A 27,834-nucleotide genomic window follows, 5' to 3' on the forward strand; every position below is an offset into this window, starting at 1 on the left:
GAGGACGAGAGAGGGAGGGAGCTGTGCGCTCTCCTCCCAGCAGAGCGCGTCCCGCTACACACACACACACACACACACACACACACACACACACACACACACACACACACACACACACACACACACACACACACACACACACACACACACACACACACACACACACACACACACACACACACACACACACACACACACTCCCCTCTCTGCTTCCAGGCGGCGCGGCCGGCTCGTCTCTCCCCCTCCCGGACACCGCAGATGATCCCTCACATCCGAGCGCCTTCCGCGAGCACCAGAGAAACTCTTGCCGTCTCCGTTTCACTGTTTTCTCCACAGTCACCCGGCGCGTTTGGATTACGGAGAGCAGCAAACAGCGTCGGCGCGTAATTCCCGAAATCATGGAATTGTGGATAAAGTTGATGTTGTTGTACATCTGCTGCTGTGGCGCAAACGCAGACTTCGACGGCAGGTAGAGACACATTTTTTTTTTATGCTACACTTACTGTAGTGCTTTTGTTGAATGAAGTGAACCTTGCATTCTGATGGTTTAATTATGTCTTTTCTTCCTGAAAATTCTGCGCCTCAAGTGGTTCCAAACTGAAACGTGATTTTGTGAGATCTCCAATCTGCAACTAGTGTGAAAAATGAAGGAGATGAAATGTTCCGTGGGAAGCCTGATTGGCATCTTTTTCATCCCCACTGTGTTTTGGTGAAAACACACCATGCCGAGCGCATCCGGGCGAGTTGTTTGTGCGCCTCGCTGGAGGCTTTCTTGCTTTCGTGCAGCAGTAAGGAGTCGGTGTTTACATGTGCGAGAGCGGCTCTTGTCTCGTGCAGATGTCAGGTTGATTGTGAAGCGAGGTGACAGCATATCGTCCCGTGGTTCGTGTTCAAACACGAATCCCGTGAAGTGAAGTGTGCGCAGACGTGCCAGATCCCCCAAGAATGTATCTCTGAGATTTCAATCTATAGGTGCACCGGAGTCGGACCTGGTGGCGGAATATTGTCTTTTTACATGATCTTATAACTGTGTATGATACAATTAAGTATTTTTTTTTGCAGATTTATGTATCTGCTTTTCCACTATTTTTGATGTAAATGAGTAAAAACATGGCCTTTAATTCTGGTAAGAAAGTTATTTCTCAGCTGGATGACTTTTGCTGCATATTTATTATATCTGTGGCACATTGAGATGGATTCATATATCTGAAAAGGGGTGGGGGGGCGCTGGACTGAAATCTGTTCAAATTGTGGGAAAGTTAAACAAACAAAGTCGTTCTGCCAAATTTCCCTCATTTCCCTCATTTCCCACAGAAAACGCAGCCAAGTAAGCTACTTTCTTTTCCCTCCTGTTTCCCCCGTCGAAACTAATCCGAGCTGCAAAAGCACAATCCTCCCCCATGTTGAACGTTTTACAAAAGAGTAAGCAACTCTGAAGATTATTGGAGGTAATTCATATTGAAATAAGGAGCATGTAATCCAGAGAGCCCTCGGGGGCACCGTGCCATTCCACCTGCTAATAGATTTTGACATCAGGAGGTGTATATCCTTTCTCCTTCTCCCCCTCCCCACTCCTCTGCTCTTTCAGCTCAGTTTCTTCTGTGATCAAACATTTTCAAGTAGAAGCAATTTGCTGATCAAAGGTTGCAGCCAGGAGGAGAAAGTAAGCCTCTGCAAGAAAGAATAAAGAAACCATGAGGATAATGCAGAAAACTAGATTAACACTTGCCTGAGCATTCCTGTTTATCATTATTGTTTTTTTTAAAACAATGTTTCTTTTTCTTAATCATTATGGTCTATGTCAGGCTGCAGAGCTCTGACTTTATTTCATGCATCGCCTTTGTAAAATAACCATTTATTTCACCTTGCAGCAGCATATTGTGCATTATTAACATTCCTGCTGATGGAGAGGCTTGTCACCACGGCCATAATTTGCCAATTTTTATGGGTATAAACTTGCTCGGGCTTGAGTCTCCGCTTCAGTATTAATTCATTGAGAAAAATCCCCTCAGACTGAGTGCAAGCAGAAAGAAATGATCCCCTAGTCCTGCTCACTTATTGCCTTTTTAGAGAGGGTTCTTAACAGGTTTATCCGTATGGGGCTGAAGGGTCCTTCACGGGCATCACTGAGGAGATCATTTCTGGAATAGAAGCTCATAATATGCTTACCTGTAGTAGTGTTTCTAAAAAAACCCAACATAGAACTGCTCTTATTGGCACTTTGTAATCCAGGCAAGGACTCGAGAACAGTGAGTTTCATGTCACGGAGTGTCAACGGCTTGAAAGTGAAAGGTAGGGCATGCAGGAGAAGATATTCTTCACCCGTGATGTCATTAAGATGTAAGGTCTAACATAGCCAAGCGCCACATACCAGACCTCCTCAGTCATAATCCACAGCCTGTGTAATAGTGCCAGGTTATGTTGGGATTGTTATGTCAGAACCAAATTTGGGCTTAAAGGCAAAAAGCAGATGCTTATGCAAGTAGCCCAGCAGACAGCGTGAAGTATCCCGACACATTTAGTCTGTTAGAGGATGAAGATCTTCAAAAGCTGCTGTTATTCACAGTGTCTTGGTGGCTGCATGGACAAGTGTTTGTGTGTTTTTAACGGACCTGAAGAAAACCGGATAGTTACTGAAAGAGTGCATCCAAAGCTTCAAAAGCAGCTGAGGGATGGTTTTGGATTGAAACATAACCTCGCTCTCTACAATGAGAGCGACCACAAAATGCAGGGCTTTGAAATCAAATATCACACGTGCATAGAAGATCATGTGCAAAATGGATTATGGAGTTGATAAAAAGAAAAGGTGAGATGGTGAGCCACAACAATTTCCACTACAGGACTAATGTTGCGGTGGGATTGTGGTTTAGATCAGAGTATGAATACGCTTTGAGAGGAAGGAAGGAATTGTGAGAGGTAGACCTCTACATTTCCAGCCTCGAGGAAATCGAGTTTCTCAGTTATAATGAGGCACTTTTTCCATCAGCTTTAATTCAGGTGCCAAAGAACTGACACAAAGGCTATGTTTGAAACCACCTCCCAAACCATGTATGAAAAAGTCTCTGTCTACTTTTCCACAGTAGGGCAGAGCGGCGCTTACCTGTCACAGTCTTTGTTTCTGTGGAAGCAAAATTACGGAACAAAATCATGGTGTCGTCTTCAAAATGACTGCCAGCGCGCTGAGCAGAAACACTCCAGCTGATGACATCTTAATCACTTGTGGGAGATATTTATTGATTCAACGGTCCACGAGGTAATGCATTAACTTCCCTGATTCAAGTTTTAGTTCCCACACTGATCCGTCATCCTCTTCGGGTTCAGCACCGTTCCAAAGGCACTGTTAAAGTGTTTGTAATTTTGAATGCAGTTAAGCTCCTGCTGGCCCCATTCTGAAACACTGCTGGTGCCATAATGAGCTTGCCACCAAACGATAGATCCGTTTTAAAAGATATACAGTTATGATCTGACTTAGCAATTCAAGGTCCCATGTTACGCATTCCTGACATTCAAATGGTTCAAAACCGAGTTGCACTATAATGCACTCAGTTTTAAAGCCATCTAGCTGTCATTTTCAGAGGTTCACAATTGATCAAGCAGTATATCAAAGTTTTAACAGTTCAGGGACACATGAGCTTCCGCAATTTCGATTTTTCAAAAATAATTTCCTGCTCATGCAAACAGAATTTGCATATGCAGAATGGTCCTTGAAAAACGCAGAGCACAGATCTTTCCAGCCCACGCAGAGATCTCATGGACTGTTTAAGAAGAAGTGGGCAAGCCCCTATAACATGGTCTGTGGGTTTTTCTGAAGAGGGAGTTTTGAAGCCTCTTTCTTGTCATGCTGCGTTGTCTGGAAATGGACTGTAACACGCCAAAGCCACGCCAGAGGGACCGTGGAGCTACGTTTGCGAAGTCCTGCGTCAAATGTCAACATCAGAAATCACTCAGTACGTTTACATGCACTAACAGAAAAGCAAATTGCTGCCTTAATCTGACTGATATAGAATATTTAAAAGCCATGTATACACCTTATAGTTGGGCTGTAGTCGAACCGAACTGAAGGTCTTGAGATCGAGCTATTAGTGCCAGGTCTTAATCCGAGTTATTCCGGCATGTATACGCAACCCACGCTTAGCTGAGCTACTGACGGCCCCGGGACTCCCCCCTTCAGGAAGTGACGACATTGCGAAAGCCAGAATATCAACAGTAGGAGAACAAGATGACGAACAACAAAGAAGGAATCGGAAGAACGCCAACGCAAAAGTGCGTGTGGCACCACCTAGTATCGCAGAGTCGAACGCTCCTCACTCAATAATCGATTGTCTTCTCGCGCATGTATACTTGGATTTCTCGATTGTTGCCAATAGCTTGATTTAGATGTGCACGCAACTGTACTGTCTGACACGTCACACCGATGCACGGTCGGCACAAGCTTGCTGCTACTTAGTCAAGCTTCAGCCTCGGACCGTTCCAGGCCAACCCCCCTCCCCCCCCGCCATGAGGGTCAGAGGAGATTGACTCGCATTTGGAGCCATGTCCCCAGTGATCAGTCAAGGAAATTGACATTGTAATCAAAGTAAAACGACTATTGTGATGCTTCATCAATATGGAAACTTTACATGATAGATTGTGGCAGCAAAGCAGACATCCTGGAAGAACTTGCATTATTGTAGCAAACAAGCCGCAGCTTGTTCAAACCTAAAGTTATTACAATACTTGGCAAGATCAGGTTTAATTTCTGTATGAGCTAAATCCACTCAATGGAAGTCATTTGGACAAATGTTTGCTTATGTTCATTATCCAGAAAGTAGGCATAGATTTCAAATCCAGATGTGGCAACAGATCATCTGTGTTCATTATTGTGTTACCCTATACAGATGTTGCGCTTGCAGATATCTTGCACGATTCTGTACATGAAACAATCTTTTTTCTCAGCTGGATATAAATCTTCGCCCCCTATTTGTCAGCACAGCCACATGGCCCTTTGCGTTAATGTGATGGTCTTGGCAGTGTGCGTGCAGATCTGGCGGTGTAGGCAGCTGAGGTGGTTAATTAAAATGGCATGACGCATTAAGACTCCGCGAGCCTTCAGCTGAGCTCGGCAGGTTTGAGCAAGTCTCCCACACCGGGACGCAACGAATGCAGCACTTAACATCTGTGTGTGCATGAGAAAAAAAACGTCTCAGCTACTCTGTCCACGCTTGAGTGTGGGTCACGGATGGATAATAGATTGATTAGATTATCATCACTCTGAATGTGGGCCATACATTTTCACGGCCTTGATTATTAATCAACTCTCCGCCGTCTTCCGCAGTGAGTCCGCACTGTCAGGAAAGAGGGATTTTTCCCGCCATGTATCCGTCTATGACACAATGGAGGGACGATGGCATCCATGTTGCGGATGTCGACCTCTTGGGCTCTTGGGGAACAACCTTGTCGTTTAGTGTGTACTTGACAAGATGTGTCACACGGCAAATGTGAAGAGTAATAATTATCTGCTTGAGTTCTCTCAAAGCCTTAGTGCCATTAAGGATTAATATCCAGGGCTTCAGGCCATTAAATACAGGTATTATGCTCTCATCCATTTGATCTGGCAGCTATTCGTTTAGTAGAATATCCCTGAGGACGATCTGGTCTTTTTTTTTTTACTCTATGGTGTCATAGTTGGCTTTTTAAAACTGTGACAAGTCTTAATTTTCAACTCATGGATGGTCTACAAAGTATGTATTTGATATTTCTGTTGTCTCAGATGAAGAGTTGGTGAGTTCTATTCATTTTATTATTCAGACGGTGTTGAGATGCACGGTTGCCATAGATTTGCATAGAAGCAGTAAGAACCTGAACTGTGGTTCCAACTTCCTTTTCAATTATATATAACAGTGTTTGAGAGCATTAGCAGAAAATATTTGATTTGGTAACCCATAACCCGTTGCATCATAAGAGCTTCCGGAGTCATTATCTCTGCCAGTGCACCGAACAGACCCCCCCCAACACTTCAACCACCCACCATACGTAGGAGTTAAAACTCTGCTCTTTTGTTCGTCCTCATTGTTTTATTACTGTTCATCTCTTTTGCATCTTCTTAATTTCACATCCCACTGACCTCTATGTCTGTTGAATATCCAGAGAGGAAATGAACAGCTCGGGGACTGAAGGGTTGTTCCACCATTTATCTGTCAAAAAGTTTTAATTAAACTTTGTGATGTAAGAAATTAAAGAAATACAATTTTGGATGACCTCCAAAAGGTGATCACTTTGGAGGACCATCAATACACAATCAAAATCTTAACTTATTCACTATCACACGGAGAAAAACAACAAGAGTTTTGGCTACTTTGCTGAATAAATTATATATAAAAAGATGATTGTTAAAAAAAACAAAACAACAAAGATTCAAGTTTCAGTTTCATTAATTTCCGTTCAATTCACCTTTATTTGTATAGCCCCAGTCGACAACAAAGCTAATATGAAGCACCTTTAAACAGAACACAAATCCAATAGAGTTTAATGAAGAACACTTAAATTCAGTCTAATTATTTTTCAAACCAATCGAATTAGTTTAATTCTTTTTATTCCAACAGTCCATTCAAAGTCAATAATGACATCCGACAGGTTGCACTGATCCCTGGTCCCAGCAAGCATGAGGCGACAGTGGAGAGAAACAAATAAATGAATGACCAGCAGAGTGCAGAACCGTACTCGAGGAGGGCGGTCAACTGCCTTGACCGGTTGGGGGTCTGAGATGAAACATGGAACAAGAGACCAACGAACACAGACATTACCCCGGGGATCGCTTCCTACGAGACACGCACAACGAATAAGGAGATCAGAGTGAGGAAGGAGCCCAGTGCGTCATGGGAAGTCCCCCAGGAGTCTAGCTGTATCCGTGCTTGACTAAAAGGGGGATTCATCTTTTATAATGAAATATGAACTTTATTTGAAAAGTTTTAAGCGTGATATTAAAGGTAGAAACAAAAACTGGGAGCTCGTTCCCACAAGCAAGACTGCAGTCAGAGAGAAGTGCTCTGTTGGGAAAATATGAAGGTGAGAACGAGCAAGATCCCTCGGGGCGTTAAATTTCTAATTCTAGTGCAGATTTAACATGAAGTCAGCTAAGGGGAGCTGTGATCTCTGATCTCTCCTGGCAATTCCCACCAGATCTCTTTCTGCAGTACCTCGTGTCAGCTGACAGCTGTGTCAATCATTTAGGACGTTCCACTTAACAAAATAACTGTGATGCCAAATGAAGATGTATCTTTGAAAACCTTTGGAGAAGGAATGAAACTAACAGCAGAGAACCCTGGCCAGTGACATTCAAATCTGTTGATGTTTCACAACTAGAGCGCTGACGGCGCTGAAAATCAAAGGCGTTAACTTTGATGGCGTTTCTGCTGTTGCATGGAAAGATTTCCGTTGGGAGACATTAGGTGAGATAATTACTTTGCAACCAGCAAGCAAATATGAGATAAGTAGAGTGTACAGGAACAGGTGCACCCAAGTAGCACAAGCTGATATCCAGACACATTCTAGGTAGCAATCAGGCTATGTGCACTTATGAATACATAAAGTAAACCTTTCAAAATATCAGACTGAAACCAGCCTTCAGTCACCATTTTCAAGAACAGCATAGCCATTCCCTTGAGGTGGTAAATTGGATCAGACATGTTCTCGTTTGTTTTAAAAGAACCGATTTATGGTAGGAGACATCGGGATAAAGTGTTCCCATATACGTCAGTTAGGTGGGGATTGTTGTAATCTAAATCTGGCTCCTGCTTCCTGCTGTCGTCGCTTTGCCTTTCTATTTCCTCATTTGCATAGAAGTTCATTTTTACTTTTCATTTGTTTCATTTTTGTTTCCTTTTCTTGTCAACGTTTCTTCTTTGCCTCTGTGTTTGACTGACTGCCTTCCTGCTCGCCAGACAGCAGGCAAACATTTTCCCTGGATCTGCCAGTCTCACTTAGCTCCCATCTGCCTTTTTCTTTCTTTCTTTCTTTTTTTTTGTCTTCCCAAGATAAGTGATTGGCAACAAGGACAAGCATTAGCATTCCCTCATCTTGGCATGGAGACACTCGCAGGCAGGGGTAGTGGTAAAGGATGTGCCTTGAATACCGAGCAAAACAAACTTTCTCACGAAAGGTGCAAAAGAGCGATTCTTTTGTGCAGAGTATGTTTCAAGAAACCCCCTTTTTTTGGTTTGTGATTATAGTGTCTAAGTCTTCTGAATACTCTGAAGTTTTTATTTTTCACATACTGGAGTTGTTCAATGATGTATGTAAAACTTTCATGTACTTTACACCTCATTAAATAACGGCGTAACGGTCTCTTTGTTGTTATATGAGAAAACTCAGCCATTTATTTATTATTTGACAGATTTTCACTAACATCTCAGAGCAGGGCTCTTATAGCATGTAGCTCAGATTTCCATCAGCCCCTATTAATGGACTCATTCATCCACTCAGAGTTCTCCCTAAATACATGCCCGGCCTCGATACAGATAAAAAGGTAATCCACATGTATTATCCCCCCAAGAAACTACTTCTTGCTCTGAGCAGGATAGAACACGGTGGAACAACAAAAACACCCAACAATGATATCTGTCAGAGAAATGGCGGTGCCTCAGAAATAACCCGTATCTCTAAAAAACGGATGCTTTCCACTTCCCTCCGTCGTGAAATGGCCGTTTGTGGAAATGATGGTATTGTTCAAGGGCACCCAGAAGTGCATAGCTCGTCATCTTAATCTCAACAATGATGTGATGCTTTCAGATAAGCCTGTCAGTGATGCACCTGAAGGGTGCATTTAAAGTAAATCTGGCAAGCAGAGTCTGGTGATACCACTCTGTGGTGCAAGGGGAACCATCCATCCATTTTCTATACCCATTTTGTCCTTTGCAGGGTCACGCGGGTCTGCTGGAGCCTATCCCAGCTCATTACCAGGGAGAGCCAGGGGTTCACCTTGGACAGGTCGCCAGTTTATCGTAGGGCCACATACATAAACAGAAAACCAGACACACTCACACCTACAGGCAATTTAGAACCACCAATTAACCTACTACGCATGTTTTTGGACTGTGGGAGGAAGCCGGAGTACCCGGAGGGAACCCACGCAAGCACAGGGAGAACCTTCTCGCTGTGAGGCAACAGTGCTAACCACCAAGCCACCGCGCTGCCCACAAGGGGAACGTATACAGATCAAACATTTAGAAAACTCATCAGCTTTCTAAATGAATGAGTTACACTAAGGGGTAATGCATATAAAACCAACCTGTTGCCTCTTGCAAAAAAGAGCCATACGTACCGTTTTCAATGTCAGGTTCAATGATCACACTAATTTACTTTTTCTTAAGGCCTTTGCGTTAAAATTTTTTGATTTGGTAAAATTGAAAACTGCACTAATTATGTATAAAGCTAAAAACTATCTTCTTCCAAGTTTAATTCAAAAATCATTTCATGACAGGGAATGTTGTAAAAGGTATGACTTAAGAGGAAAACTTAAATTGCAACAACAAAGTGTAAGTTCAACTCTTAAAAGTATGTGTGTCTCTGTTGGAGGGGTTATTCTGTGGAACAGTTTAGATGATGGAATTAAACTTAGTCAAAGTGTCGGTCAATTTAAAAGTAAGTACAGAAAAGCAGTCTTTGTAATGTATAAAAGGGAAGGGGAGATAAACTGATGTAAAGAAATGAAATGATTGAGGGGAAGAGGGGTTTAAGGGAGTAACTTTGTGTTGTGGTTGTCTTTGTTATATGTGTGTTGGCGGGGGATGGAAATTAATAAGCTTTGCTTCTGCCATCCCCTTTTCAAACAGTGTTTGTTTTGTTTTGTTATAGTGTCTGCTGTTGGTATTGTTGTTTGTTCTGTTCAATGGTGTCCTGTAACTTTCTGTTCTTGTTTTGTAGTACGAGAGTTGTGGTTTTGTTGGTTTGAAATAAATAAAATGATTGATTGATGATTGACACTTTTGTAAGTGAATATGATTAATTGATCTTTAAATGAAACCTGCAGTAATAGGACCTTTACCCCTGGTTAAACAGACATCAGTATTTGTCTCTGTTGTCGTTGTACGTTTGTAATGGGAATCACCAAAAGCGCACACATAAAGCATCACAATGCTTCATGGGTTGTATGGCGCAGGTTTCGCCCAAATTAATAATTGCTCGAGACCTGAGTTTGTGTCTAAACTTGGGTGACCGAACGTATGTAGCCTACATCCACGTGACCGTACAGGTACGGCCCACACCGTGGTGAGACGCGGACTTGGTCTTGCGCACGTTGACCATTAACACTCGTCTGACGCACATCTCTTGCTCAGACTTTGTCGTGCGCGCCGTGTGTCAGAGTGAATGAGTTCATGGTTAATTTATGCAAGAACAGAAGTCTGCTAGATGTGAAGTAACTTGTGTGGAAAGGAATTAACATGATGGGGAGGGAGGTTATACATTGCTAAACTGTTAATCACTCAATGGCAATAGGCTGCTTATGAAAGCTAACAAAAAAACTACTACTTGAAACTCAATAGTCTACCTCACCTGGTCGGACCTTCTCGTTAGCTGGTCTTGTTCTGTGGAATAATTTATGTCTACAAATAAGAACAAACTGTTGGAACATGTAAATCTCTGCTGAAAACCCATTTTCACACGCTGGTCTTCAATTTAGGATGAGCTTCAGACATGTGGTCATTAAATATCTATTCAGTTGTGTTTTTGCTTTGTTTGTTTTGATGTGTTTTAGTTATATTCTGCTATTGTCTGCCTGTGAAGCACTTCGGTTAATCTTGGTTGTTTTTTAATGTGCTATTTAAATAAGTTGGACCTTGACCACACGAATGACAATCTGGACATGAGGACGTTTGAGTCCATCTCTTGTATGGCCGTAGTGAGATAAACATTACTTCCATTCGGCCTCGGTTTGAATCCAAGACCGTTGTGAAATCCAAAAACAACACAAAAGATGTTATTGGAAATGTGTTTCAAGATGAAGGAAGTCACAGAGATTGGAAAACATTAGTGGGTGAAAGTTTCAGCTCAGTGCCTATGAAAATCCCCTAATAATGTTTTATAGTTATGTAAAATATCACTGCATTTTAATTGCTTGAGTTTAAACATGAGAGCGTTAAGGTGTGTTAAGTATTGATTTGAGCTGATGTTGAAGTTTACTGTATTAAACTGGAGCTAATGGTTAGTTTTATTAGAGCAATGTGACCAGAAGCTTCCCAAAAGACTCATCATTTAAGTGCTTTAATGAACAATAAACACCTTAATAGTCCAATTTAAAACATAATATAAACATTCCATCAACTTACTTGTGTGGAAAATCTTAATGTGTAAAGTAATTGGAAACTACATCTGTCAAATAAATCTCTGGGCAGGACACTAAACCCCACCTGGTCCTCACTGCTCCAGCCAGTCTTAGTCCCAAGCCCAAATCAATAAGAATCCCACAAAAAAACCTCTGACAAATCGATTCACAGAAAACATGATCTGATGAGCTGGATGGGCTCCCGCAGACCCCCATGACCCTGTATAGGATTAAGCGGGGATAGAAAACTGATGTATGGATGGTGATCTGATGTGCAGTGGACATGGAAAATGGCTTGAGAAGAAAAGACTCAAGGAACGCACATGTTGATAAAAATAGTTTTCAAGTTTAGTTCTTGAGGAATATGTTTATTTACACTCATCTACCTATGAAAATGAGATATCATTCTATTCAAGAAAAAGAAAACCATCTATAAATGGGTCTTGATTAGGGGTGGGTATTGAGAAGGACCTCACGATACGATACGCATCACGATACTTGAGCCACGATACGATACACATTGCGATATCCCGATTATTATATTCTACATAGTTCACCGAAAAATTTAAAAATGCATTACACATCTTAAAATCCAAGTTGTATATATGTACATCAGATGATAGTGATGGATCTTAAAATCTGAGTTGCACGTTCATCAGATTATGGTGACAATTCATGGGACAAACTGAGTCAAAACAATGTTTTATTATAATATACAAGCTAAAGTTACAACATATTTGTATATGTTTTTCATATTATTTACATCATATGAAATTAACATTAAATTTAGTATGAGGTTGCTTTAATTATGTGGCAAATGATAATAAACACAATAAAAACCAAGGACAGGCACAGTGATCAGTCAGTATAGATATAAATCCATAAATAAATAAACCTCTGTCCATTATTTTTCATTTTTTAAGGACAGGCAATTGTGTTATATAAAAAATAAATTATAAAATGAAATAAAACGTGAAATAAAACCTGAGCTCAGTGCAGGGCCCTCCCAGGGTTGGTAGAGAGTGGCAATGCCCAGGACTGTCACTTAGGTAGGAGCACTGGGTGATATAATGGTAAAAAAATCGGGGATTTAAAAAAAAAAAAAAAAAAAAAAAAAAAAATCGATATTCAAATTTTGAATATCGATATTGAATCGGCTGGAAAAGTATCGCGATATATTGCCATATCGATATTTTTGCCCACCCCTAGTCTTGATAGTCCCCCCCCCCCCCCCCCCCCCCCCCAACTAAAACAGAAAACATGTTGAGAAAATCTTCGATGTCCCTTTACAGTCAACAATTTAAAAAGACAATTTGACAATTTAAACAAGATATTTAGCCAGGAACTAATTATGTCATCCTTTCGCAGGTGGCCCCGACAGATGGCATCATCAAATGGCCTGTGTCGATACGGGGCCAGGGTGGACTGCTGCTGGGGATGGACGCGTCGTTCCTGGGGTCACTGCCAGCGTGAGTAGCACCACGGGTGCCGCTGCTGCTGGGAGCAAGTGGGACTAACAAGGTTGCAAGGTTTCATGCTGGGGTCAAAGTTGCTATTAAACTGGAGTTACGCTGCAGGGGAGGACACACCACACGCATATGAATATGCATACTGTCACAACAGAAACACACAGCTAACGCTTGACTCAGGCTTTAGGAAAAGATGGTGGGTGAATTGGAAATGTAGGGCAGCTGACTTTTGTATTTCCTGTTTTCACTCTTAATACAGAGAAAAGATATCTACAGGTGGCACAATTTAAGGGTGAATAGGATACGGCTATAGATTCCAACTGAGAAAAGAAAACAAAAAGAGTGACATTAACATAATCTAGGTTTTGGTTTGGTGTAACTTGACTCATCAGGTTGTTCAGCAACCCAGAGGATTCAGAGGATGCATCTTCCATTACTTAGTACCACAACACTGCATGCCAGGGTCATATTATAGCATCACATTTTCAGCCTATATACACTGCTAAGATCCTCTGCTCTCCTGTAATCTTGGTCAAGGAGGTGTGAATATACCAGTGGGTTTCAGATCTGCCCGTCTGCCTCACACATTTGAACTCCTTTTTTGCATGGCCTGAAGCCTGGAATAGTTGCTGCTTTTGCTCTGGACGTTTGTTAAAGTTACTGGGGTACTGGAACACATATGCCTTTTCCATTTTGGGAATTTACCAGCATCAGTTCTGTGGGATAAACAAGGAAAAATGCTTATTCGATTTCTTGCTTAGAATTAGATTAGAAAATCAATTTTAGTGTTATATGTGTTTGATTAGCCTGGGGCAACAGCCGTCAGCTTGTTTACTTAGATTAAAAAGACAAGTGGCAATAGAGTTAGCTTGGCTATTTTTTGGAGAAGTACAAATCTGAAGCATTCCAGATTAAATAAACAGAATATATAACCTGTAATTAGTGATCTTTGAAGATGACTTTATATAAGGCAGTTGAACTGGATCCATTTAAAATGCACTTACTTATGCTCACAGCTTTAGGCTTGTTCAAGCTTAAAAAGTATTTGGTAACACTTTAACACTTTAACATATTAAGGCTTGAGCATGACACTACTATGCTCAGCCAGTTTAGAGCATAAACAATCGAGACGCTCATCTTGACTTGGCCTCATATTCTCATTTGCCCTAAACATGTGTCTTTATTTCATGTTTACTTCTTGAGGCTTGATAAACCTTTAAAGCAAAGAAGCTGTAGTTCATGTTAGAATATCAGCTTCAATTCCACTTGAAGGAGTATTTACCTTTAGGAAGCGTCGTCGAGCTGTGGCGCTCTCCTGTTCCTACCATAGACTGCAGTTACGTCACCAATAGGTTTTCTGAAGAGTGGTTTCGAAGCCTCATCTTTGTCATACTGCAGAGCCATCTAGCAAATGGGTGGGACGAACAGGTGTTGGAAACTGGCTGGAAAAAGGCCACCTTATTTCAAACAGAGTTAGCCATTTTAGCTTTGCTGGCTTAGTTTATATTACTTTAGATTAATTCTTATCAAATCTTTCCAAACATCCACATTTCAAGTGTTGCTACCAAAACAACGTCCAAAACTAGTCCTGACAGAGCTGAAACATTGACTAATGGCACTTTTCCACTAGTACCTACTCTGCTCTAGTTTCTTCTAATTCAGCATTTGGAGAAGTAGGCGGGGCTGGAGCGAGGCTGCTGTGATGTATTTGATTGTGTGATCTAAACGAAGAAGACAACAACACTAAAGATGTAGAACATGGAGTAGATGATAGATGTGCTGCTGGGTATGTGGCTTGTGTTTGATATCAAGTTAAAAAATGAGTGAGAGAAGCTTCAACTGGCGATGCTTTTTAATTTTTTTAGTTTGTCTCGGCGCTGCTGACAAGTTCGTTGATAGCAGCTATGAATAGACAGAGCTCCTGGTGAATCTTGTCGTTCCTTATCGCCCGTCTAGATCCCTTTTTAATTTTCTCCTCAGCCACCAGGTTTATGAACATCTGCACCTCAGAGTTGGATCACCAAACAGACTTTTGCGCTGCCATTGCCTGTCGAATAAAATGCACAAGAAGCCGCCGTCAGAGTCGCTCTTTCGCTGATGTCACATCCTGACTCAGACGTCTGACTCCAACCCCCCGACCAATCGGTGGCCTGTAGTGTGATGACGTCAGATACCGCCCGACTCAGCAGCTTAGAACCTCGGCAGAGTAGTGACAGAAAAAGTATCTACTCAGCATGGGTAGACAACTAGTGGGAAAGTGCCAAACCTGGAGGCTAGCCGAGCCGGACTGAGTAGGTACTAGTGGATAAGCGCCATAACAGAGCTCCGCTGGGACACGCGGGGGACCCTGCCACCAACTAAGCCACCGACAAGACTGCAGGGTCTGGTCAACTCAGTGTTGCCAATTCCTTAATCGGGAAAGTAGCTACTGGCTGTCCTAAAAGTCTTTAAATGATATCATAACCTAATTTTCAACTTCCCATTTGTATGCAATCTTAATGGAGGCTGCAAGAGAAAGAGGTAAAGTGATTTATACAAATTCTTAATGTCACGATTTTGAGCCTCTTCCTTTGTCCTCACTATAACCCAGTGTAGTGCTACTGAAAAAATATTATAATTACATTTATACATTTAAATTTAGTGGCAATGTTGCGACGTTGGCACCACTGAGTGGACTTCCGCTTGGAAAGGACCTGAAATGATTGACTCCTTCAGCTGATGTAAGCCAGAGGAGGTGCGGAGCTGCTAGCGAAAGTTTGCAGCTGGATCTGCACATTTATAGCTGGATCTGCCAACACCACCCAACGTACATTTATGATGTATGTGAAATCCAGCTAATGTGAGCAAAAGCCATTTTTTTGAACCAGGCTGCAGGAAATGTTTAATTCTGCTGCAAAGCTGAATTTATTAACATTAATGGGTTAGATTGTCTATTGATCAAATACCAATTCACGACCAATGGTATGTCAGAGAAAGTAAAAGCTCAGTAGAAGTCCATTGAAATTTAGTTCAGTTCAATGCAATGATATCATAATCAAGTTCATTCCAGTTCATTATAGTACAACAATAACCCAGTTCAGTCTGATTCAAAACAAACTGTTATATTTGTATTTTAGCCTTGTATTAATACTAGTTTATAAAAGCAAAAAAAAAAACAACAAGCACTTAAAAGTTCTGGTTGTTAAATTCCTTCTATGGAAAAGGCGTAAAATGGATAAAGATCTGGATGTCTGTTCTGCATTTATGGACTCTTAAATGTATAAATCATCTCACCTGTGTGTTTTTTTGCTGTCTAACTGTATCTTATGTTTTGTTGTTATTTTTGTTTTAGGTGTTGAAGCTCACTCTGCAAGGCTATTGCCGACCCCTTTGATTTAACTCATTTATATTTTTCATATACTTGTGGAAAACATGTCACACACTGCTTGTTTGGGTCCAAAGGTTTATTCTGCGACTCTAAGGACGCTGTAGACTGCTTGTTCCAGAGTGCCATCTTTTCACTTTTGTGAAATTGTATTACTGGAGTACATGGCCTCATCTTTCTTTTTTTCTTTTCGCATCGTAATTGGCCAGAGGTCTTTGTGAGATATATCTGCTTTTTATTCGTCTCTTACCTAATGCCTGTTAGAAACAAAATATGATAATTTTTTTCTTACACGAGCCAGAAAACAAGCCATGCTCATGGTTTGTGAGACAGACATAAATTGGTAGGATGAGGCGAACTGATTACATTTTTTATTCTTAATGTTCTAAAATCCCTATGATTTTCCAAGGTCTTGACATTCCAGTTTCACATATTGTGCTAGATTGATACGGGCAATGGGCCCCGCTGTTTCATTTGGGCCAGACTCAGCCATCGTGCTGGCACGAGTCAGTCATCTGAGTGCCCAATGCCTCCCAGTTCTTCTGCACTGGGCTCTCTGCCGTTACGGATTCTCATGTTCAGAAAGTTCAGGTTGCAATAGATATGTGCTTTGGCTAAGGATGAAAGACTTAGATGACTTAATTACCACCGCAGCTTAAATTAGGGGGCAAGAAAGGTTCATGTTCTCATGTTTAAAACGCAAATGTTAATGAAAAATGCTGAAGCTCAGGAAATGCTTGTTAATAGATTCAAAAGACAAAACAATCACTGTTCCGCATGCAGATATAATAGATGATAATACATCAAAGGTGACATTTCTTTAATAAACAGTCAAGCACATTGAATAAATCATGTTTACATCACTTGACCAGCCAAACAGCAGTGTGTGAGAATGCTTTCTTTGTTGCTCTGGAGTTCCTCATGTTCCACGTTAAGCAGAAAATGACTGCTCTTTTTGAGCTTTATTACAAGGTTTTTACTTTTATCACTTTCTTCTTTATCTGGCTGTCAGTTAAATCACTCAGTGAGTGCTTGCTTAATGCGTCCAAATGCTCCTCTCCGGGTACAGCTCAAATCCATTCACTCCCAATCAGCATTCCATCAAGTCTGTAAGGGGCTGATTTAAACCTCAGAGGACGGAGGTGGAAGGTATTGAAAAGAAAACGAGTGTAATCATGGAGCCGTGTGTGCACGTGTGTGTTTGTGTGTGTGTGTACCTTTGTCTACATGTGTGTGTGAGAGGATGCAGTCATCACGGATTTCAGCTCTTGGTGAGTTTTAGTGGAGAAGAAAGAGATCAGATTGGAGCTATAGGATTGCGGATGTCTGCCAGAGAGCACGGTGATCAGTTGCTGTGACTTCTCTCAAAGAATGAGAAACTTCATGGATCAACCCTGATTCTTTTTCTTCTCCCTCTTTGGCTCCCAGAAAAGAGTAATAAAGAGAGAAGACTTCAAGTAGAAATCCTTTGGTGAAAAGGAAACAGTTGAGAGGTTATAAGTTGAGGAGTGCTGTTGTAGTTAAGGAGGAATGTCAGGAAGAGAAGACAAGTGAATGGAAAAAAATCAGGTGGATGGAGAGAGAGAGAGAGTGAATAGCTTTGAGATTTATTGTCAGGCTGCGCTCCATTTATAATGTTCTGACAGGCCATCTAACGGGCAAAACACCTGACATCACACACATTTACTGTAATGATTTGGATGCCCACGAGCATTTAACAGCACAAAAAAAATAATGCATCTTTTTCATGCAGTTAGGTCCAAGGTGGGGCCTTGGACACCAAAAGCATTTTTATGATTTTTCCTTTATACACCATCACAGCAGATTTGGAGTAAATCAAGGTGTGATCAAAGTGTAACTTTCAGCTGTAATTTGGGAGGTTTTGCAGAAATAGGGCATTCGCCATTTCTCAACTGCAGCCACTTTAAAGGCATTACAGAGACATTAAAACATCATCACATTAATCATCATATTTTCAGCTCCTGGAAAGCATCTGGACAGTTGACTGAAATGAAGCAAAGTGGCCAGTTGTGCATTCAATTTAAAGACAAATGAGGCAAATAAACGGTCTGGTGTGGATATCAAGTTTTGAGTCGGTATTTGGGCAGCTGTTTGACAGGAGCTGCAAATATGAAGTCCAATGCAAGTGAAGGGGGTCATTATTAGGCCCAGAAAAAAACAACATCAATCTCTAAGAGATAGAAAAATCAACAGTTTGGTACATAGTTAAAAAGAAAGAAAGCAGTGGTGAACTAAATAATATCCAAATGGCAGGAAGACTAAACTAAAACTAAAATGGATGATTGGAAAAGTTTTTGCTCAGTGAAGAAAATCCCCTCACAACATCAATAGAAGTGAAGAATACTCTGGAGAAGGTAGACCCATTCACATCAGAATCTGAAATCAAGAGATACCTTGAAAGAATGTTTACAAGTTACAACCTTCAACAACACAAAAGCCAGATAAGACTTTGCCAGAAAAAAAATTAAAAAAAAGGCTGCCTGGTGTTTATTGATGACGGGATTGTGGTCAAAAGTAGTACGCTGATGTGTACAGGGCTTTACTCTCCTCACATTCAGCCAAATGCTACAAAACTTGAAAGACTGGGCTTGGCAGTGCAGATTATGACACTAAACATATTACGGAGGCAAAGAAATGAAATATTCTTCAGTGACTAAGTCAGTCATCTGATCTCACGCCAGCACAGCATGCTGTTTAGTTACTGAAGACGGAATTGAAAGCCAAAAGAACCACAGACAAGAAGCAACTGATGGAGGCTGTAGCAAAGGTCTGGCCAAGTATCTCCAGGAATGAAACTCCGAATTTGGTGACGTCCATGAGCTCCAGACACATCATTGAGTAGAAAGGTGTACTTAAAAAGTACCAGTACTTAAAATTATAGATACTTGCCATATTTTATTAAAACTCTTAATTTAAAGCTGAATGTCCACACTTTGATCAAATCATAATTGGATTCAATCATAGCAATTGAAGTGGTGTACAAAGGAAAATCTATAAAAAAAACCTGTCAAAGTCTAAATACCTTTTGACCTCTGTATACCTGTATATTTCCACAAATAAAATTTGTTTATCTCTGTGATGAACACTTTGATTTTCCTCATTGGCACTGCAGTCACATATGAAACAAAAAGACTCCCCAATTGTTATTCAAGTCACAAGGAAAAGTGACAATAGGACAGAAAAAGGCAGTACAAAGTCACAAAGTGCTTTGTTTTAGCTTTGTAAAGAGACAATTTAACCATAATAGATTATTTGTTAGTACTCAATTACAGTACGTAACAGATTAGTAGTGATTTTCACCCACATATATATATATACTAAGAGATATTCAAAAGAACTTCTGACTTTTTTGTGCGTATTGATTTCCTCTGCATTGTAAATGAGCTGGGTTGAATATCATCTCCATATTAAATGGGTCACATGTTATAATTTCCCCAGAGTTTTCTGGTGCATTTTACAAATCCACCGTGAGCAGGATTTAGTTTGATTGAGTGCAGTCTTTGTTTCTTATGATGCTGTGGACAGGATTAAGGCTAGACTTTTGAATTGGTAATGCGAGCTAACGAAGGAGCGATGAAAGGGAAAAGTGAAACCCCAGTTTAAGCAATTCACTTTATCTTGATGGTCTGTGTGGTTTCCCTGTCTTTCATTACCACTGGCCTGTAAAGTTCCTACTTAAAAAAAGGTCCCTTTTCATCACTATGACATCAGAGATTAAGGATTTCTTAGTTAAAACTTGGGTCAATGTATTAAGGAATAGAAGGAATATCTTCAGTTTTACTGGACAGGTGAAAATATGTCTGATGCCTCATTTCCCCTCGGTTCTGTGGCCTTATCTGATATGTCCAGAAGTCGGTTCATTCCCATGGAAACCTTTTGTCCAACTACATTTTGTCTTCTGAGAGTTGCAAAACTCTTCCTTTCTGAACTTACACGAAACTAGCTGTCACAGTGTAACTAGCAGGCTTTCTGAAAAACTTTTTCCAGTTGCTTCCCTATTGTGAAATTGTCCAGGCTGCAATTGTAGTGTGTTACAACCGTTTCTCTCCCAAGGCAGCAACTATTGTTTATATAAAAAAAAGGTGGACAGAGTCGCTCGTCAGTTTCCTGAGTTTCTCCCTTTGAAGAACCTTTATTTTAACTTTCTGGATGGCAACTTGAAACACACCCACTTTAGCTCTGTTACCACTGTTACCACTGTTACTGCTGTTACACTGTTACCACTGTTACTGCTGTTACACTGTTACCACTGTTACTGCTGTTACACTGTTACCACTGTTACTGCTGTTACCACATGTTGGCTGCTTTAGCTTGGCTGGTTTGCTCATGCTAACCAAGCACCAACCATCTAACTTCTGGTTTGACTCTCATGCAGAACTAAGACCCCGTCCACACGTAGCCGGGTATTTTTAAAAACGAATATTTCCCCCCTCCGTTTATAAAAAAATGTGCATCCACACATAACCGAAGATCTGCGTTTTCGACCACATTCATAAGCATTCTAACCTGTAGATCATCTGCGGCTCCCGGGGAAGCTGCACCTCCGCGGCTCCGCGGGCACAGTAGGGTGCGCGTCGCCGCGTACCCTACGGTGTTGTAGCCTCTGTGTCTGTGTAACGCAGTAAGCGGTGGTCAAGACCAGAGACCATTTATTTAATAAATAGCTTGGAGAACAGATGCTGGATCATCTGTAGTTCTGTAGTGAACAAAAGTCGCACGTCAGAGCAGATTTGTTGTTGTTTTGGCGCATAATGTGACGTTCGAAAGCGCAAAACTCCGGTTGTGTGTGTCTACACGCATCTACATAAACAGAGTTTTCAAAAATCTTCACTTAGCCCGGAGTTTTTTTAAAGCTTCGTTTATTTGCGTTTTCGTGTGGATGACAGGTCAAAACGTGGGAAAATATCTCCGGTTTAGCAGATATCCGCAGATATCCGGCTACGTGTGGACGGGGTCTAAGGTTCGTTGCAGTTCCTCGACTGGCTGCAAAAGTGACTTGATCTCCATTGACTCCCATATTAAAATCTCCAATTTTAGAGCAGAAATAAACGTATAGTATTTACAGCCTGATACTGCCTAGTCAGTGCTTTATGCATCATGTGACATAATGCTTTGTTCATTATTTTTACAGTCTATGACGCCAACTAATGTTACCTTACATATATTCTGATCAAATCAAACAATTTTAGATGTTGCCACCGACACAATATTTGAAACAAATGCTGGTGGAGCTGAAACGAGGACTCAAGCTACGTTTTGGTCCACAGGGTTCCATCTTCCCTAAGATGCTAACAAGTTTTACCTTGCATTTATTTAGATTAAATTTGTCTATACATCTTCACTTCAGGGCAAATTAGCTAACCCATCCATTAAAAAAACTATTTACTACATGAGAGGACATGATCCATATTTCATATGGATCAAGAGAAAGCAAGTCAAAACCCCAGAGCCTCTTTTCTTTCTTCTAAAGCGTGCAGTGTCATCACGCCAAGATCTTAAGCCCTACTAATGCCAACTGAAAAAGCCTGCAGGTGCCTCTTGGTCTGGAAGGGATTTAAAAAGATTTTAAATCCCAAAAGAAATTTCACCTGCTTAAGATTGAACATCCATTTGAACAAAACACCAGCTTTCTAAGACCAGAGGCCCCCCGTTTCCCCTTCTGATTAGCGTATTCATATTACCTAGAAGCAACAAGGAATATGTGAAACTCCAGAACCCCATATTGTGTTTGCATGTGTGATGTTTGCTTATCTAATTGACCAGGCTGTGCTCTTTTACATTATGTTTGTTTGTTTCTCTCCCAAACACTTAACAATGCCTGCAATCTTTTGTTTGTGTGGCTACTTCTTTTGCAGCTCTCTTCGCCTTAACTCACAGAGTAGCCGGGATAAGGTGCCGGCCCCAAGGTTAGCTCCACTTGTTTCTTGAAGTAATCTTACTAGACGTGTTCAGCTGGGGGGCACATCCTCTGAATCCTGGGCTCACTCACTTATTTATAGTGCCTTAGAAACCCCCTTCTTGCAGCACCAAGTTACACCTCACATCCCTTGGCAGCAGCAATCGTCTCCCCTCGGGCCTCAAATCTATGCAAATAGCTTAAACTCTGAAGACCAAATGTCTCTTGAAGTTTTGAGTTCAGCTGGCCGTTTAGTCATTCTTTAGGAATATTATTCAGACCCTTAAAGGGAAAATCCATAATGTTTTTTTAATTAATATATTATCGACAGAGCTGCCACATGGGTTATGCGAACTAGACATGTTAATTAATTGGATTATTAGTGACTCTTCTGATTAATTATTTGCCCTGTATTGGGGCAAAATAAACACTCAGATGTCATAATGTTATTCTCTTCTCAGATAATGTTTTTTTTTAAACGTGTATAGTCAAAAGAAAACAATCTACTCGTGAATCGTAACACAATCAGCAAAATTAACTCTGTAATTACATGTTTACCATCGGGGACTCATCAACACTCAACAAATGAGGTGAGATTTCATCCCTGCCAGCTGTGCTTTGTCTGGATGAATGGCTGACAAAGTGAAAGCGTGTCGTCCAGTGACATGTTTTCATGGCGGTGGTGAAACAAGAGGCATATATTCTATGTTTGGCCTTCCAGTCAGTACCTCCATTTTTAGTCCTCCCCGTCATACGCGGCGGTTAATGAACGCTGGCCGCATCCCTGATGTCTCTGCCAGGCCGGAGGCTCAAAAATACCAGCAGAGAGCAAGGCCGTCGATGCTTCTGATACTGCTAATCAAACACTCCTACACCTTTTGACAATTAACAGAAAGCGCTTCACTTGGATGCCTAACAAAAATATTAATTGAGTCTTTTCTTTTATCCGAGGACCAAGTAAGGATCTGATAATCTTCTGCTTCCAGACGAGCTCATTTCATTTCCTTTGACAAATTGCCTATTTTTAAGCTGCAATGTTTGAAAGCGCTGCGTGTTAACAGCTTAGCTCATATAACAGGCCTCTCAAAGTGGGCTAACAATACTTTCATTCTATTTGATTACAGAGTTTAATAGAGCTGAATGAGTCTGGATACATCCTGCTCTCCCGTTAAAGGATCTCACACCACTGTGTCTATGAATTCAGTTTCAACAATTTTGCTGTGCTTTATTTTACAGTTATACTAGATATCAGTGACTTTTTCTGAAAAATAAAAATGTAGCATTCATTGTTTAAGAATTACATTTATTTTTATCAAATTACTTATAGTTTCAGGGGCTCAGAGGCGTTTTTGATGAAGTGAAATAAATGTGTCTATAACTAGTCCTTATTCAAAATCCTTCTGACTGCCGGAGATGTGGAGCCAGTGGACGTTACCACATTCTGAGTTTCATCCCTGGAGATTCTCTGCCAGACCTTCCCTGCAGCCCTCTTGGCCTGCTGCTTGTTTATGGATCTCTCTATCTTTAGTTTATCTTCAGGAACTTAAAAGCACGTTTTAGCTGTGGCCCAGCCTGATTCAGATGAATCAATCAACATCAGCCTCTCACCAGGATCTGCACCAGTGTGGTAATGACCCATTCATTTCAATCAGGAGTGTTGGACTTGGGAAGCATCTAAAATATGGGGACCTTAAGGACCAGACTTGAAGTGTCCTGCTGTATAGGGTTGAGATCAAGCCGCTGGCTTAGCCATTGAAGAACATCCCATTTGTTTGCTTCAAAAAGTCTTGCTTGGAGTTCAGTTTTGTAGCGTTTGTCTGAATGTGAGCAGAATATTTCTCTATACAGCTTTCTACTTCTATCAGCCGTCACATCGTTCAGTCATATGTGCCCATATCATAACACTTTCTTTTCCTTTTTTTAAAATACATTTTTCTCCCATGATTCTCATACAAGTTTATCTTTGCATCTGTTGCTGTTGTGAAGGAGTTTTCTTCAACAGAGAAAGGATTCAATCATCCACTTTTGCTTTCTTCCATTATCTTCCAGTCCTTTTGATGTCAAGCTCATGAGTGCTTTCTCTCTTTTTTAGAATGGACCAAACTCTTGATTTGACTACGCACCTGAAGGTTTCTTGTTTATCACATTTATTTCAGCCTAATGACGGTTTCCTTCACTTGCACTGAAATCTTCTTGTACTTGTACTCTTGTACTGCTATCTCCAGCTGCCAAATACCAACCCAGTACCTGATATCAGCTCCAGGCCTTTAATCTGCTCCATTTATCTTGAGCTAATGAAGGAACAGGCCGCTCCCTGTCAATTCACTTCTTTTCAGCCGATTCGTCCAAATACTTTTGAGCCCCTGATTATAGAGGTGTTTTGGTTAAAGTGGTTGTCATTCCTAGATGGTAAATGCTACAGTTTTGTACAGCCTCTTAAAGGTTTAGTTTGTTTCACTTCAGGATTTAGCAAAACAATATACTTTAAGGAGTAGTGTGCCAGTGAAAGACACACAACACTTTTATTTGAAAGAGATTAGTTCGGCTCAGAAGGCGTCCTATTTCGCCTACTTCACGTGATAAGCGGGGTCATGCATCTAATGTCTTGCCAAAGCACTTCTTTTGATAAGTGTCAATGTTATTTTACGGAGGATAAGGCCAGACTTGCAGAAGCTGCCATACAAAAGAATATATTCATCGTTTGTTTTTTTATTTTTTGAATCTAAATGGACTTTATGTGACGAGACAGCAACCTGCGGAGCCAAAACAATCCTTTGTGGATGTGCTAAAAGCTGCAGTTTATTCTGTTTCCATGTTAAATACAAGTCTTTATGGCACCAACATGGTTCTGCTTTGCAGAAAAAACTGATGTGTGTTCATGATCCAAAAGATACTTTTGGTCCAACCCAGTGTCAGTCCAGAATATGTAATAGTAGCATGGGTCCCAAACAGAAGACATGACCGTTTTTACAATAAAAGATCAAAAATTGTGAAATTACTCCAAAATGTTTTTCAATTTGAAACATGCCCAAAAAAACTGTGAATGGCCACTGGCACACACTTTTATGCCACTGGCTTTCATGCATGGATCTGCATTAATCTGCATTAATATGCATTTATCTGCAGACTTTCCCACAAAACATTTCAAGCTCCATCTGACTAATTCTTTTCTAAAGTCCATCTACTTTGAAACTAAAGTGTCACCTACAGCTTTTTGGTTTTGGGGGTTTAGTTTTGACACGTGTAGCCTGGCCAGCCACCTGAATTCTTTTCCTCTTTGATCCAAAGAATTAGTCTGATTCCTCTGGAATTGACTTTGATTTCAAAGATATGATACCGACGGGTGCAGACGAACCTGCCTCTGGAGAACATCGGAGGAGCATACGACCAATCAGAGAAACAAAACATGTAATTGTTATTGGTTCGTAATTTCCCCTGGTACAGAATGTACCAGGGGAAATTACCCATTTCAAAAGAGAGGATTTTCACAAATTAAAAGATATGGTTGGCAACACTAGTTGCATGAAGCCTGTACTATAATAAACACATTTGACATTCCATGTCACCATGAAACAGCATTTTTTTTTGAGACCATGTAAAACATTTTGTACTTTGTGTACAAAGACCTATGAGACATTTTGGAATGACCTAATCTTTTCCATCATAGTTTGAGTGACAGGAGAGGTGTGTGACCCCTACAGTGGTGTCCTCATGTCCAGTTAGGTCCATACTTGGAGGGTCACCTTTGGCTGCAAAACCAGAGTGGCGATGGCCAAGCGCCAAACCACAAGCTTTAAAATGGTAGTCGACAAATCAGCTGTCGAAGCACTAGCTACGTGCCTCTTTAAAAAGCAGTCTGCAGCTCCAACCTGAAGGGACACACATCAAAACAGGCCCTTGTGTGTTTTAAATCAGAGCTCAGTTGTATCTGCTGTTGTGAAAAAAACCTGCTAAACGTCTTTAACACATTCTTCCCAACTAGGTGATTAACTGGACTGAAAACTGAGTGTCTAAATTACCAAGAGTAAGACTCGAGAGATGATCCATCTGATGATTTTGGTAGATTTAATTAAACAGTTGCATGCAAAAGTTTCAGAACATACATCAGGCGTCTCGATGCAGAATGACAATGAAACAGAGGAACATACTGATATTAAAGATGAGGATGATACATTCTGGTAAACAAAACATTGGTGTTCCCACCACTAATCGTTGTTTGGGCAGAGTACTAGTCTGCACCTGTAGTCGTCCAAGGCTATATTCTGAGCTTCGCAGCAGTTTTGTTTTCATCAAGTATGAGAAACACTTTTTCAAGTTCACATCTGCCTCCTTTAAACTTTAGTCTTGTGATGGTTTTTGAGCTACAATGCTAAAACTCACACTAACAAGCACAACTACAGCAGATATCGCAGTAAGAAGTTTACTAGAGCATCGCATCTTTGCATGTGCACAACAAACCAGCTGGTGAGATAAACCTCACTATAGTCTACCACACACAAACACATTCATATGCCTCCACCAGACTGATAATTAAATATTCTGACAGTTTTCTAGTAATACTTAATTAATGAAGCTTTTAATGGAAATTAGTACCACTTGGCTGTATCAGACGTGACTAGCAGCATGCAGTCAGATAAGCAGGGCGAGCCTCCAGCTCTCTGAGACGCAACAGAGTCAGTCAGTACGTACACATGCAGCGATTCAAGCTGGTTGCAGATCTGATCAGATAATGACATGCAGAAGATTGGATCAACTTGTCTGAGTACACATGCTGTTCTGAGAACAGACTGAATCAGATTGAATAAGCCTACTGTAACCAGAGCATGGCTGACTCCGTGACGCTAGGTGGCGCTGTACCCGAGGTAACCATGGTAACCATTTCAACAAAGAGCCACTTCCGGTTGACCTCTGCTTAACAACAACAAGGAAGGAAAAAGTGCATTCTCACTGCTTTCCTATTAATAATCTGTCTAAAACAGCCTTTCTCAACCTTTTTTCAGTCATGACACCTTTCAAAAGTGAATAAAATCTCACGACACCCCAGAGTAAAATATAATTAAAAACCGCGCTGCATCGCTCTGACTGTAAATGCGAATCTTACACCGTGTCCACACTGCATGCGACGCGAGCGAGCGTCAGCGTCAAAAACAGTTCCATTGCTTTATGTTTTATTTGCACTGTCTATACTGGTTGCGAGCGACGCGGCGCGCCGTTTTGAGCTGGACTTTTGTCGCACGCCCTGCTTCTATTTTCTTCCTGTCGGTCGCGTTGAAAGCCGGTTGAAAGTTGGAAAAAAAAGGTGAAAGCGCTGAAGGAAACAGTCATTTCAATACAAGAACCTCAATAAAGTGGCAGCTGCTGGAGGGAGATCGCCAGGCTGGAAGGTTCTGATAAAATAATAAGATATAGCCTAACAAGAATCTTATCTTAATCTTATTTGAGCTTAATTTGTGCCGGATCCAACAAGATCTGGTACCTATTTGATCATTTCTCGTGTCCTCTGCTTTTCCCCACATCCCAGTAATGATGTGACATGTTTGCTGCATTTAACACCACGAACACGCCGCTCACTCCAGCTGTTCGCTGTTTCATTGCGTCACCTCACGCCGTTATTTTGTTGTTTTTTTCCCCACTTTGGTCGGACGGTAGACCTGCTTATATTTTCTTCCTGCCGCCTGCGTTGAAAGCGCTGTAGGAAACAATCATGGATGAGGAACGGCTGATCCAGTTAGTTGAAATGAGAAGTTATCTCTATGATTCCTCCCCATTTCACTACAAAAACCTC

At 41.0% G+C, this 27,834-nt stretch overlaps 1 protein-coding gene across 4 annotated transcripts in view; it reads left to right on the plus strand.

The window, feature by feature from the left end:
- The window catches only part of npnta (nephronectin a), a 74,260-nt gene continuing 46,426 nt past the window's right edge, over positions 1-27,834 (plus strand). For 2 of the 4 annotated variants that reach the window (XM_061717336.1, XM_061717352.1), the window contains exons 1-2: positions 253-469; positions 12,668-12,768. In XM_061717336.1, the coding sequence (XP_061573320.1) occupies positions 399-469; positions 12,668-12,768 (172 nt within the window). In that variant the 5' untranslated portion in view covers positions 253-398. Of the gene's footprint in view, positions 470-12,667; positions 12,769-22,008; positions 22,060-27,834 lie in introns of all 4 variants that reach the window. The other 2 variants (XM_061717358.1, XM_061717344.1) reach the window with 2 other exon arrangements.

This window comes from Cololabis saira, chromosome 1 (assembly GCF_033807715.1).
Source record: "Cololabis saira isolate AMF1-May2022 chromosome 1, fColSai1.1, whole genome shotgun sequence".
Lineage (NCBI taxonomy): Eukaryota > Metazoa > Chordata > Actinopteri > Beloniformes > Belonidae > Cololabis > Cololabis saira.